Source organism: Bombina bombina, chromosome 3 (genome assembly GCF_027579735.1).
Source record: "Bombina bombina isolate aBomBom1 chromosome 3, aBomBom1.pri, whole genome shotgun sequence".
Taxonomy (NCBI): domain Eukaryota; kingdom Metazoa; phylum Chordata; class Amphibia; order Anura; family Bombinatoridae; genus Bombina; species Bombina bombina.
Window position 1 is genome coordinate 996,391,647 of NC_069501.1, and position 20,208 is coordinate 996,411,854.

A 20,208-nucleotide genomic window follows, 5' to 3' on the forward strand; every position below is an offset into this window, starting at 1 on the left:
CTGCAATGCCCCTTGGTCTTAGCACCGCTAGAAGGGACCCTAGTACCTTTGTGAAAATCCTTGGAGCAGTGGCTAATCCGAATGGAAGTGCCACAAACTGGTAATTCTTGTCCAGAAAGGCGAACCTTAGGAACCGAAGATGTTCCTTGTGGATAGGAATATGTAGGTACGCATCCTTTAAATCCACCGTGGTCATGAATTGACCTTCCTGGATGGTAGGAAGGATCGTTCGAATGGTTTCCATTTTGAACGATAAAACCCTTAGAAACTTGTTTAGAATCTTGAGATCTAAAATTGGTCTGAATGTTCCCTCTTTTTTGGGAACTATGAACAGGTTGGAGTAAAATACTATCCCTTGTCCTAATGGAACAGGATGAATCACTCCCATTCTTGACAGGTCTTCTACACAATGTAAGAATGCCTGTCTTTTAATTTGGTTCGAAGATAATTGAGACCTGTGGAACCTTCCCCTTGGGGGTAGTTCTCTGAATTCCAGGAGATAACCTTGAGAAACTATTTCTAGCGCCCAAGGATCCTGAATATCTCTTGCCCAAGCCTGAGCAAAGAAAGAAAGTCTGCCCCCCACCAGATCCGGTCCCGGATCGGGGGCCAACACTTCATGCTGTTTTGGTAGCAGTGGCAGGTTTCTTGGCCTGCTTACCCTTGTTCCAGCCTTGCATCGGTCTCCAGGCTGGCTTGGTTTGAGAAGTATTACCCTCTTACTTAGAGGGTGTAGAATTTGAGGCTGGTCCGTTTCTGCGAAAGGGACGAAAATTTGGCTTATTTTTAGCCTTAAAAGACCTATCCTGAGGAAGGGCGTGGCCCTTTCCCCCAGTGATGTCTGAAATAATCTCTTTCAAGTCAGGGCCAAACAGTGTTTTACCCTTGAAAGGGATGTTAAGCAATTTGGTCTTGGAGGACACATCCGCTGACCAAGACTTTAGCCAAAGCGCTCTGCGCGCCACGATAGCAAACCCTGAATTATTCGCCGCTAATCTAGCTAATTGCAAAGCGGCATCTAAAATAAAAGAGTTAGCCAATTTAAGTGCTTGAACTCTGTCCATAACCTCCTCATACGAAGATTCTTTATTGAGCGACTTTTCTAGTTCTTCGAACCAGAAACACGCAGCTGTAGTGACAGGAACAATGCATGAAATTGGTTGTAGAAGGTAACCTTGCTGAACAAACATCTTTTTAAGCAAACCCTCTAACTTTTTATCCATAGGATCTTGAAAGCACAACTATCTTCTATAGGAATAGTAGTGCGTTTGTTTAGAGTAGAAACCGCCCCCTCGACCTTGGGGACTGTCTGCCATAAGTCCTTTCTGGGGTCGACTATAGGAAATAATTTCTTAAATATAGGGGGAGGAACAAAAGGTATGCCGGGCCTTTCCCACTCCTTATTTACTATGTCCGCCACCCGCTTGGGTATAGGAAAAGCATCAGGGGACACCGGAACCTCTAGGAACTTGTCCATCTTACATAATTTCTTTGGAATGACCAAATTGTCACAATCATCCAGAGTAGATAATACCTCCTTAAGTAGTGCGTGGAGATGTTCTAATTTAAATTTAAATGTTACAACATCAGGTTCAGCTTGTTGAGAAATTTTCCCTGAATCTGAAATTTCTCCCTCAGACAAAACCTCCCTCCTGGCCCCTTCAGATTGGTGTGAGGGCATGTCAGAACAGTTATCGTCAGCGTCCTCTTGCTCTTCAGTGTGCTCTTGATTGAAGAATAAAACTACATTTAACACCAAAAAAACTCTTAGCGATCTCCGTGGAGATGTTGCCTGTGCAACGGCAAAGAGAATGACTGGGGTAGGCGGAGCCTGGGAGGGACTATATGGCCAGCTTTGCTGGGCTCTTTGCCATTTCCTGTTGGGGAGGAGAATATCCCACAAGTAAGGATGACGCCGTGGACCGGACACACCTATGTTGGAGAAAAGTGCTTTGCAGTTTTCCTGGGCCCCCGGTGTCACTCTGACTGTTAGAGCACATGGAGAAAGGAGGCAAAGCTACTCTTGCCTAGCGGTGTGCACGGCAGAATTTTAAGACAATTCCTTTCCTCCCCCACCTCTGTGAATGCCTGCTGTTTATTTTAACCTGAGCAGGCTCAGTCCACTAGAGAGACAGAGGTACTTTTAAACCCTTGCTACCAGAGAGGACTGCAATTGTATTGCAGCCTTCTGGCACTCATAGGGTTAACTCGTCTGCAATTTCTAGCTACCGAGGCAGTAGCTTATGTGGGTTATAGCCCTGTGCTTCACTGGTATAACTCTTAAAGGGTAAGTCTGCCCTCATTTGTATTTTAATTTACAATGATCTAGTTTAAATTATTTTTTTTTTAGCATGTATGTAATTTTGGTTATTGTGGTTAAACCGGTTACTTTGAAAATGCAGAGACAGCATATGATAACTTCCTCACAGTCTTACCATTATTAAAGGGATAACTAAACCCAATTATTTTCTTTCAAGATTCATATAGAGCATGCAATTTTAAGCAACTTTCTAATTTACTCATGTTATCAATTTTTTTTCTTCATTCTCTTTGTATCTTTATTTGGAAAAGCAGGAATGTAAGCTTATGAGCCGGTTTATGTTTGGATCAGCAGCCTGGGTAGCGCTTGCTGATTGGTGGCTACATTTAGCTACCTAGGTACTGAACTAAAAATGGGCTGGCTCATAAGTTTACATTCCTGCTTTTTCAAATAAAGATATCAAGAGAACAAGGACATTTTGTTAATAGGAGTAAATTAGAAAGTTGCTTTAAAATTGCATGCTCTATCTGAATCATAAAAAAGGGTTTAGTGTCCCTACAGCTGAATGTGGGTTATGTGAAATATACTTTGTGCCCTTTATAGCTAAAGCTGAATGTGGGTTATGTGACATATACTATGTTTGGCATACGGTTAAATAAGAAATGAGGAGGGGGAGTTGGCCTCTTTGCCCTAAAATGGCTGGGTCACTTTTTGGTTCCAGTCCGGCCCTGACTGAATCTGTCCAAATGTCTTGAAATAACAATCCGCCCCTCACCAGAAGAACTGAATTGAGGGCCGCACCTTCATGCAGACACAGGAGCCGGAATTGGTTCCTTATAAGGCTTGAATTTATTCTAATTCGGAGATGGTCTCCAAATAGAGCCAGAGGCCTTAGGGGAATGAGAGGTTTTCAGTTCTCTATACAGATGAAAGGAATGAAAAAAAGGAAATTTATGCTTACCTGATAAATGTATTTCTTTTACGATATGACGAGTCCACAGATTTCATCCTTACTTATGGGATTACGCTTCCTGGTCAGCAGGAAGTGGCAAAAAGCACCACAGCAGAGCTGTATATATAGCTCCTCCCTTCCCTCCCACTTCAGTCATTCGACCGAAGTTAGGAAGAGAAAGGAAAAGCCAAAGGTGCAGAGGTGACTGAAGTGTAACAAAAAACAAGTAAATACCTGTCTTAGAAATGACAGGGTGGGCCGTGGACTCGTCATATCGTAAAAGAAATAAATTTATCAGGTAAGCATAAATTTCCTTTTCTTTTACAAGATATGACGAGTCCACGGATTTCATCCTTATTTATGGGATACAATACCAAAGCTATAGGACACGGGTGAAAGGGAGGGACAAGACAGGAACCTAAACAGAAGGCACCACTGCTTGAAGAACCTTTCTCCCAAAACCAGCCTCAGAAGAAACAAAAGTATCAAATTTGGAAAATTTGGAAAAAGTGTGAAGAGACGACCAAGTTGCAGCCTTGCAAATCTGTTCAACAGAAGCATCGTTTTTAAATGCCCATGAGGAAGCCACAGCCCTAGTAGAATGAGCCGTAATTCTTTCAGGAGGCTGCTGTCCAGCAGTCTCATATGCCAGACGGATGATACTCAGCCAAAAAGAAAGAGAGGTAGCCGTAGCTTTCTGGCACTTACGCTTTCCAGAAAAAAACAACCAATAATGAAGATGATTGACGAAATTCCTTAGTCGTCTGCAAGCAAAACTTCAGGGCACGGACCACGTCCAAGTTATGCAATAGACGCTCCTTCTTAGGAGGAGGATTAGGACATAATGAAGGAATAACAATTTCCTGATTAATATTCTTATTTGAAACAAACTTAGGAAGGAAACCAGGTTTGGTACGTAAAACCACCTAATCAGAATGGAAGATAAGATAAGGCGAGTCACATTGTAACACTGAAAGCTCAGAAACTCTATGAGCAGAAGAAATAGCAACCAAAAATAAAACCTTCCAAGATAACAACTTAATATCTATGGAATGCATGGGTTCAAACGGAACCCCTTGAAGAACATTAAGAACTAAATTCAAACTCCAGGGTGGAGCAATTGCTCTAAACACAGGCTTGATTCTGGTCAGAGCCTGACAAAAAGACTGAACGTGTGGAACATCTGCCAAACGTTTGTGTAGTAAAATCGACAAAGCAGAGATTTGTCCCTTTAAGGAACTAGCTGATAACCCTTTCTCCAATCCTTCTTGGAGAAAAGATAGAATCCTGGGAATCCTTACTCTAGTCCATGAGTAGCCCTTGGATTCGCACCAATAAAGATATTTACACCATATCTTATGGTAGATCTTTCTAGTAACAGGCTTACGTGCCTGAATCAAAGTATCAATGACCGAATCAGAGAACCCCCGCTTAGATAAAATCAAGCGTTCAATCTCCAAGCAGTCAGCTGCAGAGAAACTAGATTCGGATGTTGGAAGGGTCCCTGAATGAGAAGTTCCTGCCTCAATGGAAGCTTCAACGGCGGCAAAGAGGACATGTCCACTAGATCGGCATGCCAAGTCCTGCGAGGCCACGCAGGCGCGATTTGAATTACTGAAGCCCTCTCCTGTTTGATCCGTGCGATCACCCGGGGAAGGAGAGCAAACGGTGGAAACACATAAGCTAGGTTGAACGACCAAGGCACTGCCAAGGCATCTATCAGTTAGCCCTTCGGATCCCTTGACCTGGATCTGTATCTTGGGAGTTTGGCATTCTGACGAGATGCCATCAGATCCAATTCCGTTCTGCCCTATCTGAGAATCAGGGTGGCAAAGACCTCCGGATGGAGTTCCCACTCCCCCGTATGAAACATCTGTCTGCTTAAAAAGTCTGCTTCCCAGTTGTCCACTCCTGGGATGTAGATTGACGACAGATAATCTTATGATGGCCGAGGATTGGACTGAAGGGCTCGGAATGTATTCAGAATCTTTAACTTTCTGACTTCTGTTAAGAAAATTTTCATGAATATGGAATCTATCAGAGTTCCCAAGAAGGGAAACCTTTTTTGGGAACCACGAAAAGATTAGAGTAAAACCCCTGCCCCTGTTCCAGTATTGGAACGGGACGAATTACTCCCATAGTAGAGAGGTCTTTTACACAACGTAAGAGCGCCTCTCTTTTTATCTGGTCTACAGACAATCGTGAAAGAAGAAACCTCCCCATTGGGAGAGAATTTTTTTACTCCAGTTGATACCCTTGGGACACGATTTCCCGTGTCCAGGGGTCCTGAACATCTCTTACCCAAGCCTGGGTAAAGAGAGAAAGTCTGCCCCCTACTAGAACTGGTCCCGGATCAGGGGCTGCCCCTTCATGCTGTCTTGGGAGCAGCAGTGGGCTTCTTGGGTTGTTACCTTTGTTCCAAGCTGAAAATAGAAAGCAGACACAGGCGCAGCCCGATTCAAGTGCAACAAATTTTATTAGGGGTAAGTGCACATAGACAAATGGCTACTTACAAGATAAAAAAGATAAAACAGCACGTAAAAAGGCTTGATATCCAGACTGTGTTTCAATAATGTAGTGAAAGATATCCTCTGCACAAAATTACAGCCCAATTGTTTTTCGAGAAACCAAATGTGGCAGACAGCTGATGGATAACCTTCCGTGTGTCACAGGATAGATGCCAGCAGTTGAACTGGAACCAAAGTCCAGCGGCGTTTCGTCTGAGAATGCTCAGACTTTTTCAAAAGAAAAAGTAAAAGTAACAAGGAAGAGGCTCCTACCGGCTTTTTAAAGGAACCAATGAATGCAAAGTTAGGTAATTAGCCAATCAATGCCCAAATGTGCTCAATTGATGAACTTTGGATTCAAGAACATATGTTTGTCTGATAATTACATTGTTTCTTACAACAGTAACATCATAAAAGAATATATATAAAAAAAAAACACTCCTCAGTATAAACATATTTAGAGTGATCTAAAATGACACCTGTAAACAGTGTTAAAAACTAATTTAAGAATAATATATCAAACTCTTTGTTTTTAAGGAATTAAAAATATTGAGGATACTAAAAATGTTTGTCTCCTCAAAACCTACAATTAATAAAAATATGATGTAGAATTATGAATTAATACCCATAGTGAGACAACAAATATGCTATAAAAATATAAAAATACAATTCAGAATTAAACATCAGAAATTCAAAAGACACATAAAATACAAAAAACACCAATTGCATCAAATACTATACCTGTCCTGACTTTATCAATAAATTACAAAGCGAGGATACAAGTTTAAATGTATATATATTGTCACAGGTAAATGGGTAAGCTGTCTATTGACAAAAATTAATAAATGACTACATAAATGCTTGTAGGTCAAGTTCTAAATTTAACCCTGCTGGATGCATGGCGTCTAATTGATAAATCCACCATGATTCTCTGCGTCTAAGTGTTAGCAGTCTATTTGAAAATTTATTAGGGGGTATCCAGTCTATGACCTGAATTTTTAGACTTGAGGGGTTAGAATTATGAAAAAGTTTAAAGTGTTCTGGCACACTATGTGTAATTTACATATTTACACATACCACATTTAGGTGCCCCACATTTGTAAGTGCCAGGTTTTTGTTGTAACCAATGTATTTTATCTTTGGTATTTTGTTGTTTCACTGTATCTCGCAGTTTGGTGGGTGCTAAAATATTTTTAAAATCAGTGTTTTTTCTAAAGGTGACCAAAGGTTGATCTGGTAAACTGCCGCCTAATACGGGATCAGCCTTTAGAACTCCCCAATGTTTCCTCAAAATGTTTTGGATTTCTCTTGAGCCCTGACTGTAAGTCGTGATGAATCTAACATTATTTTGTGTATTCTGTTGTCTTCTTGTTTTAGATTTTTCAGTAGGTTATAAAAGGGATTTTCTATCCATTAGTGAAACCTTTTCTTTTGCCTGTTCCAGGGTTTTGACTTGATAGCCTTTCTCAATGAATCTAGAGTCTAATATTGCAACTTCCTGCTTATAATCGCTTAATTTAGTACAATTCCTTTTCACTCTTTGGTATTGACCCAGGGGGATGTTGGTTTTCCACCTGGGTAAGTGACCACTACTTGCATTAAGGAACCCATTCTTGTCAGTTTGCTTCCTAAAGTTTTTTACTGCTACTCTGTTGTCATCTACATATAAGACCAAGTCGAGAAACTCAATCTGTTTCTTGTCTATTTTTTATGTAAATTTAAGATTATAGTTATTTGTATTCATATACTCGAATTCTTGACTAGATGTTTCATTTCCTCGCCATATGATGATGACATCATCAATATATCTAAAATAACGGATTAGATGATTGTTATATGGATTATTGGACCAAATATGATTCTCCTCAAAATTGTGCATATAAAGATTTGCATACGATGGGGCAAATGTGGTCCCCATCGCAGTACCCTGTATTTGTCTATAAAACTGCTTCTCAAATATAAAATAATTGTGTGAAAGTATAAAATTGATCCCTGTTAAAATAAATTCTAGGTGTTGTTGTGATGAAAAATCTTTACTAAGTACACGTATACCTCACTTTACAGCGCTTTGCTAATACAGCGCTTTGTGAAGCTACAGTTCAACCTCCAAGGATTTTGAAACAGCGCTGTAATCTTAGTGAGATTGCGAGAAAAGTGACTGGCACCATTTTGTTATGCGCAGTTCACTCTGTTTACAGCATTACAGTACAATCTGTGTCTCAGTGTTATAGTCTGGCAAATTTTACTACAGTAATTGTCACTATATTACAGGCACAGTATTTATTGAATAATAATTGAATATTGTGCTGTGCTACTGTTAAACTAAACATAGCACTATTGCACCCCTAATATAAGTTAGTTCAAATATGTTTTCAAGTTTTTAAACACACTGGCAAGTGAAAATAAAGCTAAAACCACCTTGTTTCACTTTAAGGCGGTTTTCACTTTACAGCGGGGCTCCGGTCCCTAACCCGCTGTATGAGCGGGGTATACCTGTATTTCCTTAATTGCTCTGATACCTTTATCGTGCGGAATGCATGTACATAGCGACGATACATCGCAAGAAACCCACAAAAACTCATTAGACCAGTCTAAGCCTCCAAATGTATTAATTGTATGTATGGTATCCCTAAGATACGCTTTAGTAGACTGTACTACGGGCTGTAAATAATGGTCAATGTAGACTGACAAGTTGTTAGTTAGTGACCCAATCCCAGAAATTATGGGCCTACCGGGCAGGGATACTAAGGTCTTGTGCACCTTAGGTAGGTGGTAAAAGGTGGGTATGGTGAGATAATTTTCAGTTAAAAAATGAAATTCATCATTATTAAGAATATTGTTGTTTTTTGCTTCTTTAAGGATAATATTAAGTTCCTTCTTGAACTTAAGAGTGGGGTCAAAGTTAAGTTTCTTATATGTACTTTGATCATTTAAGATGTTAAAGGCCTCTGCTAAATAGTCTTCCCGATTTTGTATCACCACCCCACCTCCCTTGTCCGCTGCCCTAAAACAAGAAGACAACAGAATACACAAAATAATGTTAGATTCATCACGACTTACAGTCAGGGCTCAAGAGAAATCCAAAACATTTTGAGGAAACATTGGGGAGTTCTAAAGGCTGATCCCGTATTGGGCGGCAGTTTACCAGACCAACCCTTTGGTCACCTTTAGAAAAAACACTGATTTTAAAAATATTTTAGCACCCACCAAACTGCGAGATACAGTGAAACAACAAAATACCAAAGATAAAATACATTGTTTACAACAAAAACCTGGCACTTACAAATGTGGGGCACCTAAATGTGGTATGTGTAAATATGTAAATAGGGAGGCCACATTCACTAATTCAGGGGGAAACAAAGTATTTAAGCAAAAATTTAGAAGTAACTGTAGCACCACTTTTGTAATATACCTGTTGAGCTGCAGTTGTAATTTAATCTACATAGGAAGAACAAAAAGGAATATCCGCACTAGACTAGGAGAACATGTCAATAATATAAAAAATGGTTTAATTACACATAGTGTGCCAGAACACTTTAAACTTTTTCATAATTCTAACCCCTCAAGTCTAAAAATTCAGGTCATAGACTGGATACCCCCTAATAAATTTTCAAATAGACTGCTAACACTTAGACGCAGAGAATCATGGTGGATTTATCAATTAGACGCCATGCATCCAGCAGGGTTAAATTTAGAACTTGACCTACAAGCATTTATGTAGTCATTTATTAATTTTTGTCAATAGACAGCTTACCCATTTACCTGTGACAATATATATACATTTAAACTTGTATCCTCGCTTTGTAATTTATTGATAAAGTCAGGACAGGTATAGTATTTGATGCAATTGGTGTTTTTTGTATTTTATGTGTCTTTTGAATTTCTGATGTTTAATTCTGAATTGTATTTTTATACAGGGAGTGCAGAATTATTAGGCAAGTTGTATTTTTGAGGATTAATTTTATTATTGAACAACAACCATGTTCTCAATGAACCCAAAAAACTCATTAATATCAAAGCTGAATAGTTTTGGAAGTAGTTTTTAGTTTGTTTTTAGTTATAGCTATTTTAGGGGGATATCTGTGTGTGCAGGTGACTATTCCTGTGCATAATTATTAGGCAACTTAACAAAAAACAAATATATACCCATTTCAATTATTTATTTTTACAAGTGAAACCAATATAACATCTCAACATTCACAAATATACATTTCTGACATTCAAAAACAAAACAAAAACAAATCAGTGACCAATATAGCCACCTTTCTTTGCAAGGACACTCAAAAGCCTGCCATCCATGGATTCTGTCAGTGTTTTGATCTGTTCACCATCAACATTGCGTGCAGCAGCAACCACAGCCTCCCAGACACTGTTCAGAGAGGTGTACTGTTTTCCCTCCTTGTAAATCTCACATTTGATGATGGACCACAGGTTCTCAATGGGGTTCAGATCAGGTGAACAAGGAGGCCATGTCATAAGATTTTCTTCTTTTATACCCTTTCTTGCCAGCCACGCTGTGGAGTACTTGGACGCGTGTGATGGAGCATTGTCCTGCATGAAAATCATGTTTTTCTTGAAGGATGCAGACTTCTTCCTGTACCACTGCTTGAAGAAGGTGTCTTCCAAAAACTGGCAGTAGGACTGGGAGTTGAGCTTGACTCCATCCTCAACCCGAAAAGGCCCCACAAGCTCATCTTTGATGATACCAGCCCAAACCAGTACTCCACCTCCACCTTGCTGGCGTCTGAGTCGGACTGGAGCTCTCTGCCCTTTACCAATCCAGCCACGGGCCCATCCATCTGGCCCATCAAGACTCACTCTCATTTCATCAGTCCATAAAACCTTAGAAAAATCAGTCTTGAGATATTTCTTGGCCCAGTCTTGACGTTTCAGCTTGTGTGTCTTGTTCAGTGGTGGTCGTCTTTCAGCCTTTCTTACCTTGGCCATGTCTCTGAGTATTGCACACCTTGTGCTTTTGGGCACTCCAGTGATGTTGCAGCTCTGAAATATGGCCAAACTGGTGGCAAGTGATATAGGGTGTTGATGTCATTAAACCACACCCCTTCTCATTACAGAGATGCACATCACCTAATATGCTTAATTGGTAGTAGGCTTTCGAGCCTATACAGCTTGGAGTAAGACAACATGCATAAAGAGGATGATGTGGTCAAAATACTCATTTGCCTAATTATTCTGCACTCCCTGTATTTTTATAGCATATTTGTTGTCTCACTATGGGTATTAATTCATAATTCTACATCATATTTTTATTAATTGTAGGTTTTGAGGAGACAAACATTTTTAGTATCCTCAATATTTTCAATATTTTTAATTCCTTAAAAACAAAGAGTTTAATATATTATTCTTAAATTAGTTGTTAACACTGTTTACAGGTGTCATTTTAGATCACTCTAAATATGTTTATACTGAGGAGTGTTTTTTTTTATATATATTCTTTTATGATGTTACTGTTTTAAGAAACAATGTAATTATCAGACAAACGTATGTTCTTGAATCCAAAGTTCATCAATTGAGCACATTTGGGCATTGATTGGCTAATTACCTAACTTTGCATTCATTGGTTCCTTTAAAAACCCTTTAGGAGCCTCTTCCTTGTTACTTTTACTTTTTCTCTTGAAAAGGTCTGAGCGTTCTCAGACGAAACACGTAGAGACTCTAACACCGCTGGACTTTGGTTCCAGTTCAACTGCTGGCATCTATCCTGTCACACGGAAGGTTATGCATCAGCTATCTGCCACATTTGGTTTCTCGAAACAATTGGGCTGTAATTTTGTGCAGAGGATATCTTTCACTACATTATTGAAACACAGTCTGGATATCAAGCCTTTTTACATGCTGTTTTATCTTTTTTATCTTGTAAGTAGCCATTTGTCTATGTGCACTTACCCCTAATAAAATTTGTTGCACTTGAATCGGGCTGCGCCTGTGTCTGCTTTCTTTTTTCAGCTTGTTCCTCTCTGGATGTGATTGGCGAACACACATCCCCATACTGCAGGCAGCGTCCACCGTCATAGCAACCCAGGAAGGAGAACTTCACTCCATCTACAACACGTTAATTTGTTGGTTTAATTTCCGGCTCAAGAGAGCAACTGGCTTCTACACACATCGGACAGTCTCCAGGAACGTAAGCGCCCCTTTGCTTTTCAGTTTTGTTTGTGTACCTTTGTTCCAAGCCTGGTTGGGTCTCCAGAAGGCCTTGGCTTGAGCAAAATTCCCTTCCTGTTTAGCGGAAGAAGAAGCGGGGACTCCTTTGAAGTTCTAAAAGGAACAAAAATTATTTTGTTTACCCCTCAGTTTAGCTGCTTTATCCTGAGGTAGGAGATGACCCTTACCTCCCGTAATGTCAGAAATGATTTCTTTCAAGTCAGGCTCGAATAGGATTTTCCCTTTGAAAGGAATAGCCAAAAACTTTGACTTAGATGACACATCAGCAGACCAAGAATTTAATCATAACGCTCTACGCACTAAAATGGCAAATCCAGCATTCTTAGCCGCCAACTTGGCAATCTGAAAGGCGGCGTCCGTAATAAAAGAATTAGCCAGCTTAAGAGCCTTAATTCTATCTAAAATTTCCTCTAAAGGAGTCTCAGTCTTAAGAGACTCTAAGGCGTCAAACCAGAAGGCCGCCGAAGTTGTTACTGGCACAATGCAGGCCTTCAGTTGTAACAGAAAACCCTGATGAATAAATAACTTTTTTAGAAGACCCTCCAATTTTTTATCCATAGGGTCTATAAATGCACAACTGTCCTCAATAGGAATAGCAGTATGCTTAGCCAGGGTAGATATAGCTCCCTCCACCTAAGGGACTGTCTGCCAAGAGTCCCAGACAGAGTCAGCTATGGGATCCATTTTCTTAAAATTAGGAGAAGGTGAGAACGGGATACCCGGTTTTCCCATTCCCGCGTAATAATTTCCGAAATTCTCTTAGGAACCGGAAAAACATCAGAGTAAGCAGGCACTTCTAAATATTTGTCCATCTTACACAATTTCTCTGGTGGAACCACAATAGAGTCACAGTGATCCAGAGTCGCTAAAACCTCCCGAAGCAACAGGCGGAGGTGTTCAAGCTTAAATCTAAATGACATTACGTCCGAGTCCGCCTGAGGCAACACACTTCCCGAGTCGGAAAGTTCCCCCTCAGACAGAAGTTCCCTGACCCCCAATTCAGATCCCTGTGAGGGTGCATCGGAAATAGCCATCAAAGCATCAGAAGTCACAGGGATCAGTGGCCTCTGTCCTGCTGCGTTTGCCCTGCAATACTGGCAACTTAGACAAAACGTCTGTAAGGGTAGATGACATAACTGCAGCCATATCCTGCAGTGTAAATGAAGTAGACGCGGTTGAAGAACACGGCGTCACTTGGGTGGGCGTTAAAGGTTGTGACGCTTGAAGAGAAAGTAGCGGCATACCCTGATTCTCCTCAGTCTGAGAATCATCCTTAGACATATTTGCATTAAAGAAAATCTGTTCTTTACATTGTAAGGCCCTTTCAGTACATGAGGGACAAAAAGTAAGAGGGGGTTCCACATTGGCATCCAAACACATAGAACATGTACTTTCCTGAAGTTCAGACATGTTAAACAGACGACTAGCAATAATAGTCATTCTTTACTTGATATATTGAACTCTGAAGTCAAAATATATACAAAAAAATGTTTGAACCAAAAAGTGTACTGCGCCTTTAACCCCTTAACGACCAAGGACGTACGCCACACGTCCTCAAAAAAAATACAGTTAATGACCGAGGACGTGTGGCGTACGTCCTTGGTCTGGAAAGCAGCTGGAAGCGATCCTGCTCGCTTCCAGCTGCTTTCCGGTTATTGCAGTGATGCCTCAACATCGAGGCATCCTGCAATAACCCCCCTTGGCCATCCGATGCAGAGAGAGCCACTCTGTGGCCCTCTCTGTACCGGACATCGATGGCCGGTTTCGTTGGTGGGTGGGAGCCAGTCTGGGAGGCGGGTGGGCGGCCATCGATGGGCCGTATGATGTGGAGGGGGGCGGGATCGTGGGCGGGAACGCCGGGTGGGGGGGGGGGTAGGAAGCGGGTGGGAACCGCTACACTACAGAAAATTTATGGGAGAAAAGTGGCAGTGATTGCCAAATATATATATATATATATATATATATATATCGATCTAAGAGATCTGGGAGGGGTGGTGGGTTGGTCTTTTGGGGGGGGCAAGCTACACTACAGAAAATTATTTTAAAAAAATAATAAAACAATGTTTTACTATAAACTGGGTACTGGCAGACAGTACCAAAGATGGCTACTAATAAGATTAGAGGGGGATGGGTAAAGAGCTGTTTGGGGGGGTATCAGGGAGGTTGGGGGCTAAGGGGGGATCCTCCAGAGCAGCATATGTAAATATGCCTTTTTTTTTTATTTATGTTTTATCAAGGATAGCTTTTTTTTTTTAGTACTGGCAGACTTTCTGCCAGTACTTAACATGGCGGGGACAATTGTGGGGTGGGGGAGGGAAGAGAGCTGTTTGGGAGGGATCAGGGGGTGTAATGTGTCAGGTGGGAGGCTGATCTCTACACTAAAGCTAAAATTAACCCTGCAAGCTCCCTACATGCTACCTAATTAACCCCTTCACTGCTAGCCATAATACACGTGTGATGCGCAGCGGCATTTAGCGGCCTTCTAATTACCAAAAAGCAACGCCAAAGCCATGTATGTCTGCTATTTCTCAACAAAGGGGATCCCAGAGAAGCATTTACAACCATTTGTGCCATAATTGCACAAGCTGTTTGTAAATGATTTCAGTGAGAAACCTAAAATTGTGAAAAATTTTACTTTTTTTTTTAATTTAATCGCATTTGGCGTTGAAATGGTGGCATGAAATATACCAAAATGGGCCTAGATCAATACTTAGGGTTGTCTACTACACTACAATAAAGCTAAAATTAACCCTACAAGCTCCCTAATTAACCCCTTCATTGCTGGGCATAATACACGTGTGGTGCGCAGTGGCATTTAGCGGCCTTCTAATTACCAAAAAGCAACACCAAATCCATATATGTCTGCTATTTATGAAAAAAGGGGATTGCAGAGAAGCATTTACAACCATTTGTGCCATAATTGCACGAGCTGTTTGTAAATAAATTCAGTGAGAAACCTAAAGTTTGTAACAAAATGTGTGAAAAAGTGAACAATTTTTTTTATTTGATCGCATTTGGCGGTGAAATGGTGGCATTAAATATACCAAAATGGGCCTAGATCAATACTTTGGGATGTCTTCTAAAAAAAAATATATACATGTCAAGGGATATTTAGGGATTCCTGGAAGATATCAGTGTTCCAATGTAACTAGCGCTAAGTTTGAAAAAAAGTGGTTTGGAAATAGCAAAGTGCTTCTTGTATTTATTGCCCTATAACTTGCAAAAAAAAGCAAAGAACATGTAAACATTGGGTATTTCTAAACTCAGGACAAAATTTGGAAACTATTTAGCATGAGTGTTTTTTGGTGGTTGCAGATGTGTAACAGATTTTGGGGGTCAAAGTTAGAAAAAGTGTGTTTTTTTCCATTTTTTCCTCATATTTTATATTTTTTTATAGTAAATTATAAGATATGATGAAAATAATGGTATCTTTAGAAAGTCCATTTAATGGCGAGAAAAACGGTATTTAATATGTGTGGGTACAGTAAATGAGTAAGAGTAAAATTACAGCTAAACACAAACACTGCAGAAATGTAAAAATAGCCTTGGTCCCAAACGGTCAGAAAATGGAAAAGTGCTGTGGTCATTAAGGGGTTATATAATAAAAGCGCAACAATTTTTCTGTTATCAGACAAAACAACGTTTGCAGCAATAAAAAATGCCCTTATGTGCCCAAAATAGCACCACTTGTTAGGATATGGTATATATCAATTATATAACAATTTTATCAGTTTTATTAATTTATATCAATTCCGGCCCCTGCACCTCGCTACAGTTCTGCTGCGGCGCCTACCTCCCCGCAGATCACACTGAAGAAAACGGTCTCAAGTGTCTTTGTACCCTACGAGTACAAAACTGAGCTAGGCCCCACCGGAGCCTCAGAACCTTACTGCCGATCTGGAAAAGACACTGCGAGGCTGAGCGCGCGAAAATAGGCCCCGTCCACCGTGGGCGTAACTCTTAGCCTTACCAAGACCCGCATGGGTAGAAAAAAATAACATGTCGGTTCCAATTTATATTAAAGCCATGTGCCCCTCTTATACACACTCAACACAATAAGCGCATATTAGAGATATTGTCTCCTGCCAAGCCAGTTATAACCGCATCATAACAGCAGCCAGCAACCGCAGCTCCCAGCGTCAGCCCACACATGAAATTTAAAGTGAAACACCAACACACTTTTAAATAAGTAAAATAAAAGGGAATTCCAGGTACACCATTTCTCCTATAGTGCATACTGATTACCCCTCCCCAGTTAGGGAATAATGTCAGCCTGTTCTGATGTATTAAGTCTCCGCAGAAACAAATGACTGAACATACCTCAATGCTGCTTGTAGCATAACACAGTTCTCCACACTGAAGATGTTTCTTTACACTACCTTCAACTGCTCTGTGGGAACCAGCATGGATCTTAGATAACGTTTGCTAAGATCATCAACATCAGGGCAGAAAAATAAAATGTCTCCACTCCTCTTGGGAAGTTATAGACTGACTATTTCTCCCTGAGAAAAATAGTACTCACTGGCACCATTTTAAAATAAAAAAACTTCTTGATTGAAGAATCTAAACTAACACCTCACTTTACCTCTTCCTATCACTAACACAGGCAAAGAGAATGACTGGAGTGGGAGGAGCTATATATACAGCTCTGCTGTGGTGCTCTTTGCCACTTCCAGCTGACCAGGAGGCGTAATCCCATAAGTAAGGATGAAATCCGTGGACTCGTCATATCTTGTAAAAGAAATCAAGCACATATTGCTTCACCACCTCCACAGGAGGCAAAGTTTGTAAAACTGAGGTATGAGTGAGGTGGGAGGTGTATTTATAGGCATTTGAGGTTTGGGAAACTTTGCCCCCTCCTGGTAAGAATGTATATCCCATATGTCAGTAGCTCATGGACTCTTGCCACTTACATGAAAGAAATTACTACTACTACTGTAAATTCTGCCAAAGGCTGTATTACTAAGTATGGACAGGAAGAAAACCCAAATGTTTGCACAGGCCACATTAATGATTTTATTTTTGTATTTATATTTTACATGTACGTAAACACACACACACACTATATATATATATATATCTATATATATATATATATATATATATATATATATATATATATATATATATATATATATATATATATATATATATATATATATATATATATATATATATATATATATATATATATCTATCTCAACCTCAACATGTTTTAAAATGATACCTGCAATAACCACCGGCTACTCTTACCTGCTCATTAGCTGGTGGTCTAATACCCAACTTTTTTAACAGCGTTTGGAATGTTTTCATTTCCATCGCATCCTCATTGTCCTCAGTTAAAGGCACAAGGGGAACAGACTGAGAAGATCCTGGTAATTGACAAGAAACAGCAGAATAAGCCATACAATCCAAATAGAAGCTGAATTTAAGTGTGATTGTAACATGTTATATAGGGTGTTTAAGCATTGTTGTATGTCTTTTTGGCAGGGATTAATGCAGAAGTTTTTTTTTTTACTGTAATAATTTTTAAGCTATGACGTTAATATTCAGTCATGCCAGTACTTTATTTCATTTCTGCATTATATGTGCAGCTTAATAACAAAGATAAATGTAAAATTATAAAATAAATACTTACCGTAAGGAAAGATTATAGGTGCGCCTAAACAAGAGTGTATTAATGCTTGAAAATATTACTGTGAACACTATACCAAATATTAAAAAAAAAACTGTACACACTTGTTTGCATATATCCTAATGCACGTCTCAATAATAACAAAGCAAAAACACATGGAAATGGAAATGTCCAGTTTGTGACAAATACAGACTTGTATATATGGTAAATAACCAAAGATAAAAAGTCACAATAGGGTTTGTTCACATAGATAGCCAAACGTTCCCATATGTTCCCCAAACGGGTTGATGTAGGAGAATCAGAATCCAAAGGATAAATGGGATAAAGAAAAGCAGCTATTCTAGTGTGAAATGGCCTTTCACTTCTCTAGGGTCCTATAAAAAAACAAATCAAAAGAAGGTGCCTTCTTTTGATTTGTTTTTATAAATGTAAAATACATAAATGAACAGGCATGTAAAAGTAAAAAACTACAAAAATAAGATCAAGCTAACCTCATACTCCACAAGGAAGCAAATGTAAACAAAAGGTATAGGGATACATATTAAACAAGGAGACAAACTATGTTGTAACAAGAAGAAAAAAAAAACTGTATAAAGGGGATACTTTACTGGCTAACTGGTAAGCTACTTATTACCTAACATCTATTTCTTATATATTAATTCCAGGAGAACCCCCTCCCCGAAAAACAACATGTGTGTATTGTGCTCCTTTTTTGGTATCAAAAAGTTGTATTTTTAAAGATGGTAGCAAACTAGGGAGGCATTAACACTTGTCCCTCAGCCCAGGCAACAGATAAAACAGAGGAAAACTACAGAGCCAGCATAAGAAGCATTATATACTTCATAGCACTGAAAGCACTACTTACAAACGGCTCCATACTTCGTATACAGACTGTCTACAGGTTGCAGATGAGGAGGAGGAAGAGGAGGAAGGAGGAGGAAGAGGAGGAAGGAGGAGGAAGAGGAGGAAGGAGGAGGAGGAAGAGGAGGAAGAAGACTAGTGAGATAAATGCCTCTCAAGCTAAAATTTACCTAGCTGAAATTTTTTGAGCGACCTAGCCATACTGATGAGATATCTGAGATAAGAGCGCTTTAGATCATAAGGCCCTTAAAAACAAAAAAGCAGAGAATCTGTTCTTTGCTAACTGAGGACCAAAAATCATATTAAACCTAAATAAAAAAGGAATAGGTAATAATGTGCACTTTTATGTTGGGGGAGGAGGGAGTGCAAAGTTTGCATATTTTAGCAAAACTGATTTAAAAGGACAGATTGCTCTCTGGTTGACAAGGGTAGAGACCTCCTATCTCTATTGGTAGAGAGGGACATGCCTCCATCAGCATAAAAATTAGTTTTATTCAGGGAAAATCTGTTAAATCAGTACATTTTAAAATACCTTAATGGATGCAGAGAAAATATTTAAAAATGTTTTAATATTCCTTGGACTTATCAATGTCAGTAAAGACTACAATACAGTTTTGCACTGAATAAACCACATTCTGCAGTGTGTGAAAATCTTCAGAGTGTATTTGTCCTTGAATCAAACACTTTTTGCACTCATTTTTTGTTACTTACCATCCTCTTCTCGGTCTTCTGCAGTGCGGTTCAAACAGTTTTGGAGCCAAATTATGGGGCTAGATAAACCTGGGTAATAAATGGTGAAACAGTATTAAAATCTAAGTAGACATTGTTTGCTACTACTACAGGTAGTAAAGTTTGCAAATGTATTATATATTAGGCTAAGTGGCCATAATTTTAACATGTAAACTTACAATACGAAGATTATCCTGTAGGTTTATGGAGTAATTAGAAGAAATTAACTACAACAGCACTAAAGATGAAAATTGACATATCTCCAAGGACAAGTGTATATTAAACATTAACTCTTTATTACATGACATTATTGTACTCTTCACATCAAATGACATCCTGGTTTAGAAATTGTATTACATATGGTACGAAAACACTATTATATCTTAACATACATCTCCAATGTACAGAAATCTCAATTTATATTCAAGAAAATATTTTTGAAAACACAGATGTTGACACTTGAGCTGAAACTTCTAATTTTTATTTTTTTGCCACCATATATGCAGGTTGAGAGGGTAATTCTCAGCCAGTCACCCATTAATAGACAGGTGGCTAGTAGCTAGAAGATACTAAAGAGTTTAAGAACATGTTGGTTGTTTGTTTGAAGGACATACGTATCAACAACTCACCCTCCTGTTCCAATGTACGCACAATGTGTTGTATCTTCTTATCTACAGCATAGTCTGTCTTTTTCTCTGACCTTTCCTTTGCTTTCTCCTCCACCTTTGTGTCTTCCCATTCTTCTTCAGTCTCATTATCTTCTTCCTCTTCCTCATAATCCTCCATTTCATTATCTTTTCCATCTATTCCCAAGTCACGAAGAAACTCCTCTTCAGACTGAAAAGCAAAGAGTTTTAAAAAGAAGTGTTAAAGAAGTATATCTAGAATTTCAGAGGTCTTCACTCAGAAGTGCACAAATAAAATAAATAAATGAATAAATAAATAAATAAAATGTTGCTTATAGTACATTTGATTACATGTATGGGTTCTATTATAAATAAGCAAACAGAACAAGTCCTTAGGAGATGGCACCTGTCGCATTATGCCTAACACCACCATGATAAGGTCCAAATGGGAA

General features: G+C 39.3%; 1 protein-coding gene across 1 annotated transcript in view; it reads right to left on the reverse strand.

The window, feature by feature from the left end:
• TIMELESS (timeless circadian regulator) overlaps positions 1 to 20,208 on the reverse strand; it is a 254,574-nt gene that overhangs the window by 77,096 nt on the left and 157,270 nt on the right. Inside the window, 3 exon segments of the mRNA XM_053705509.1 lie at positions 17,159 to 17,277; positions 19,113 to 19,181; positions 19,760 to 19,967. Coding sequence (XP_053561484.1) covers positions 17,159 to 17,277; positions 19,113 to 19,181; positions 19,760 to 19,967 — 396 coding nt within the window.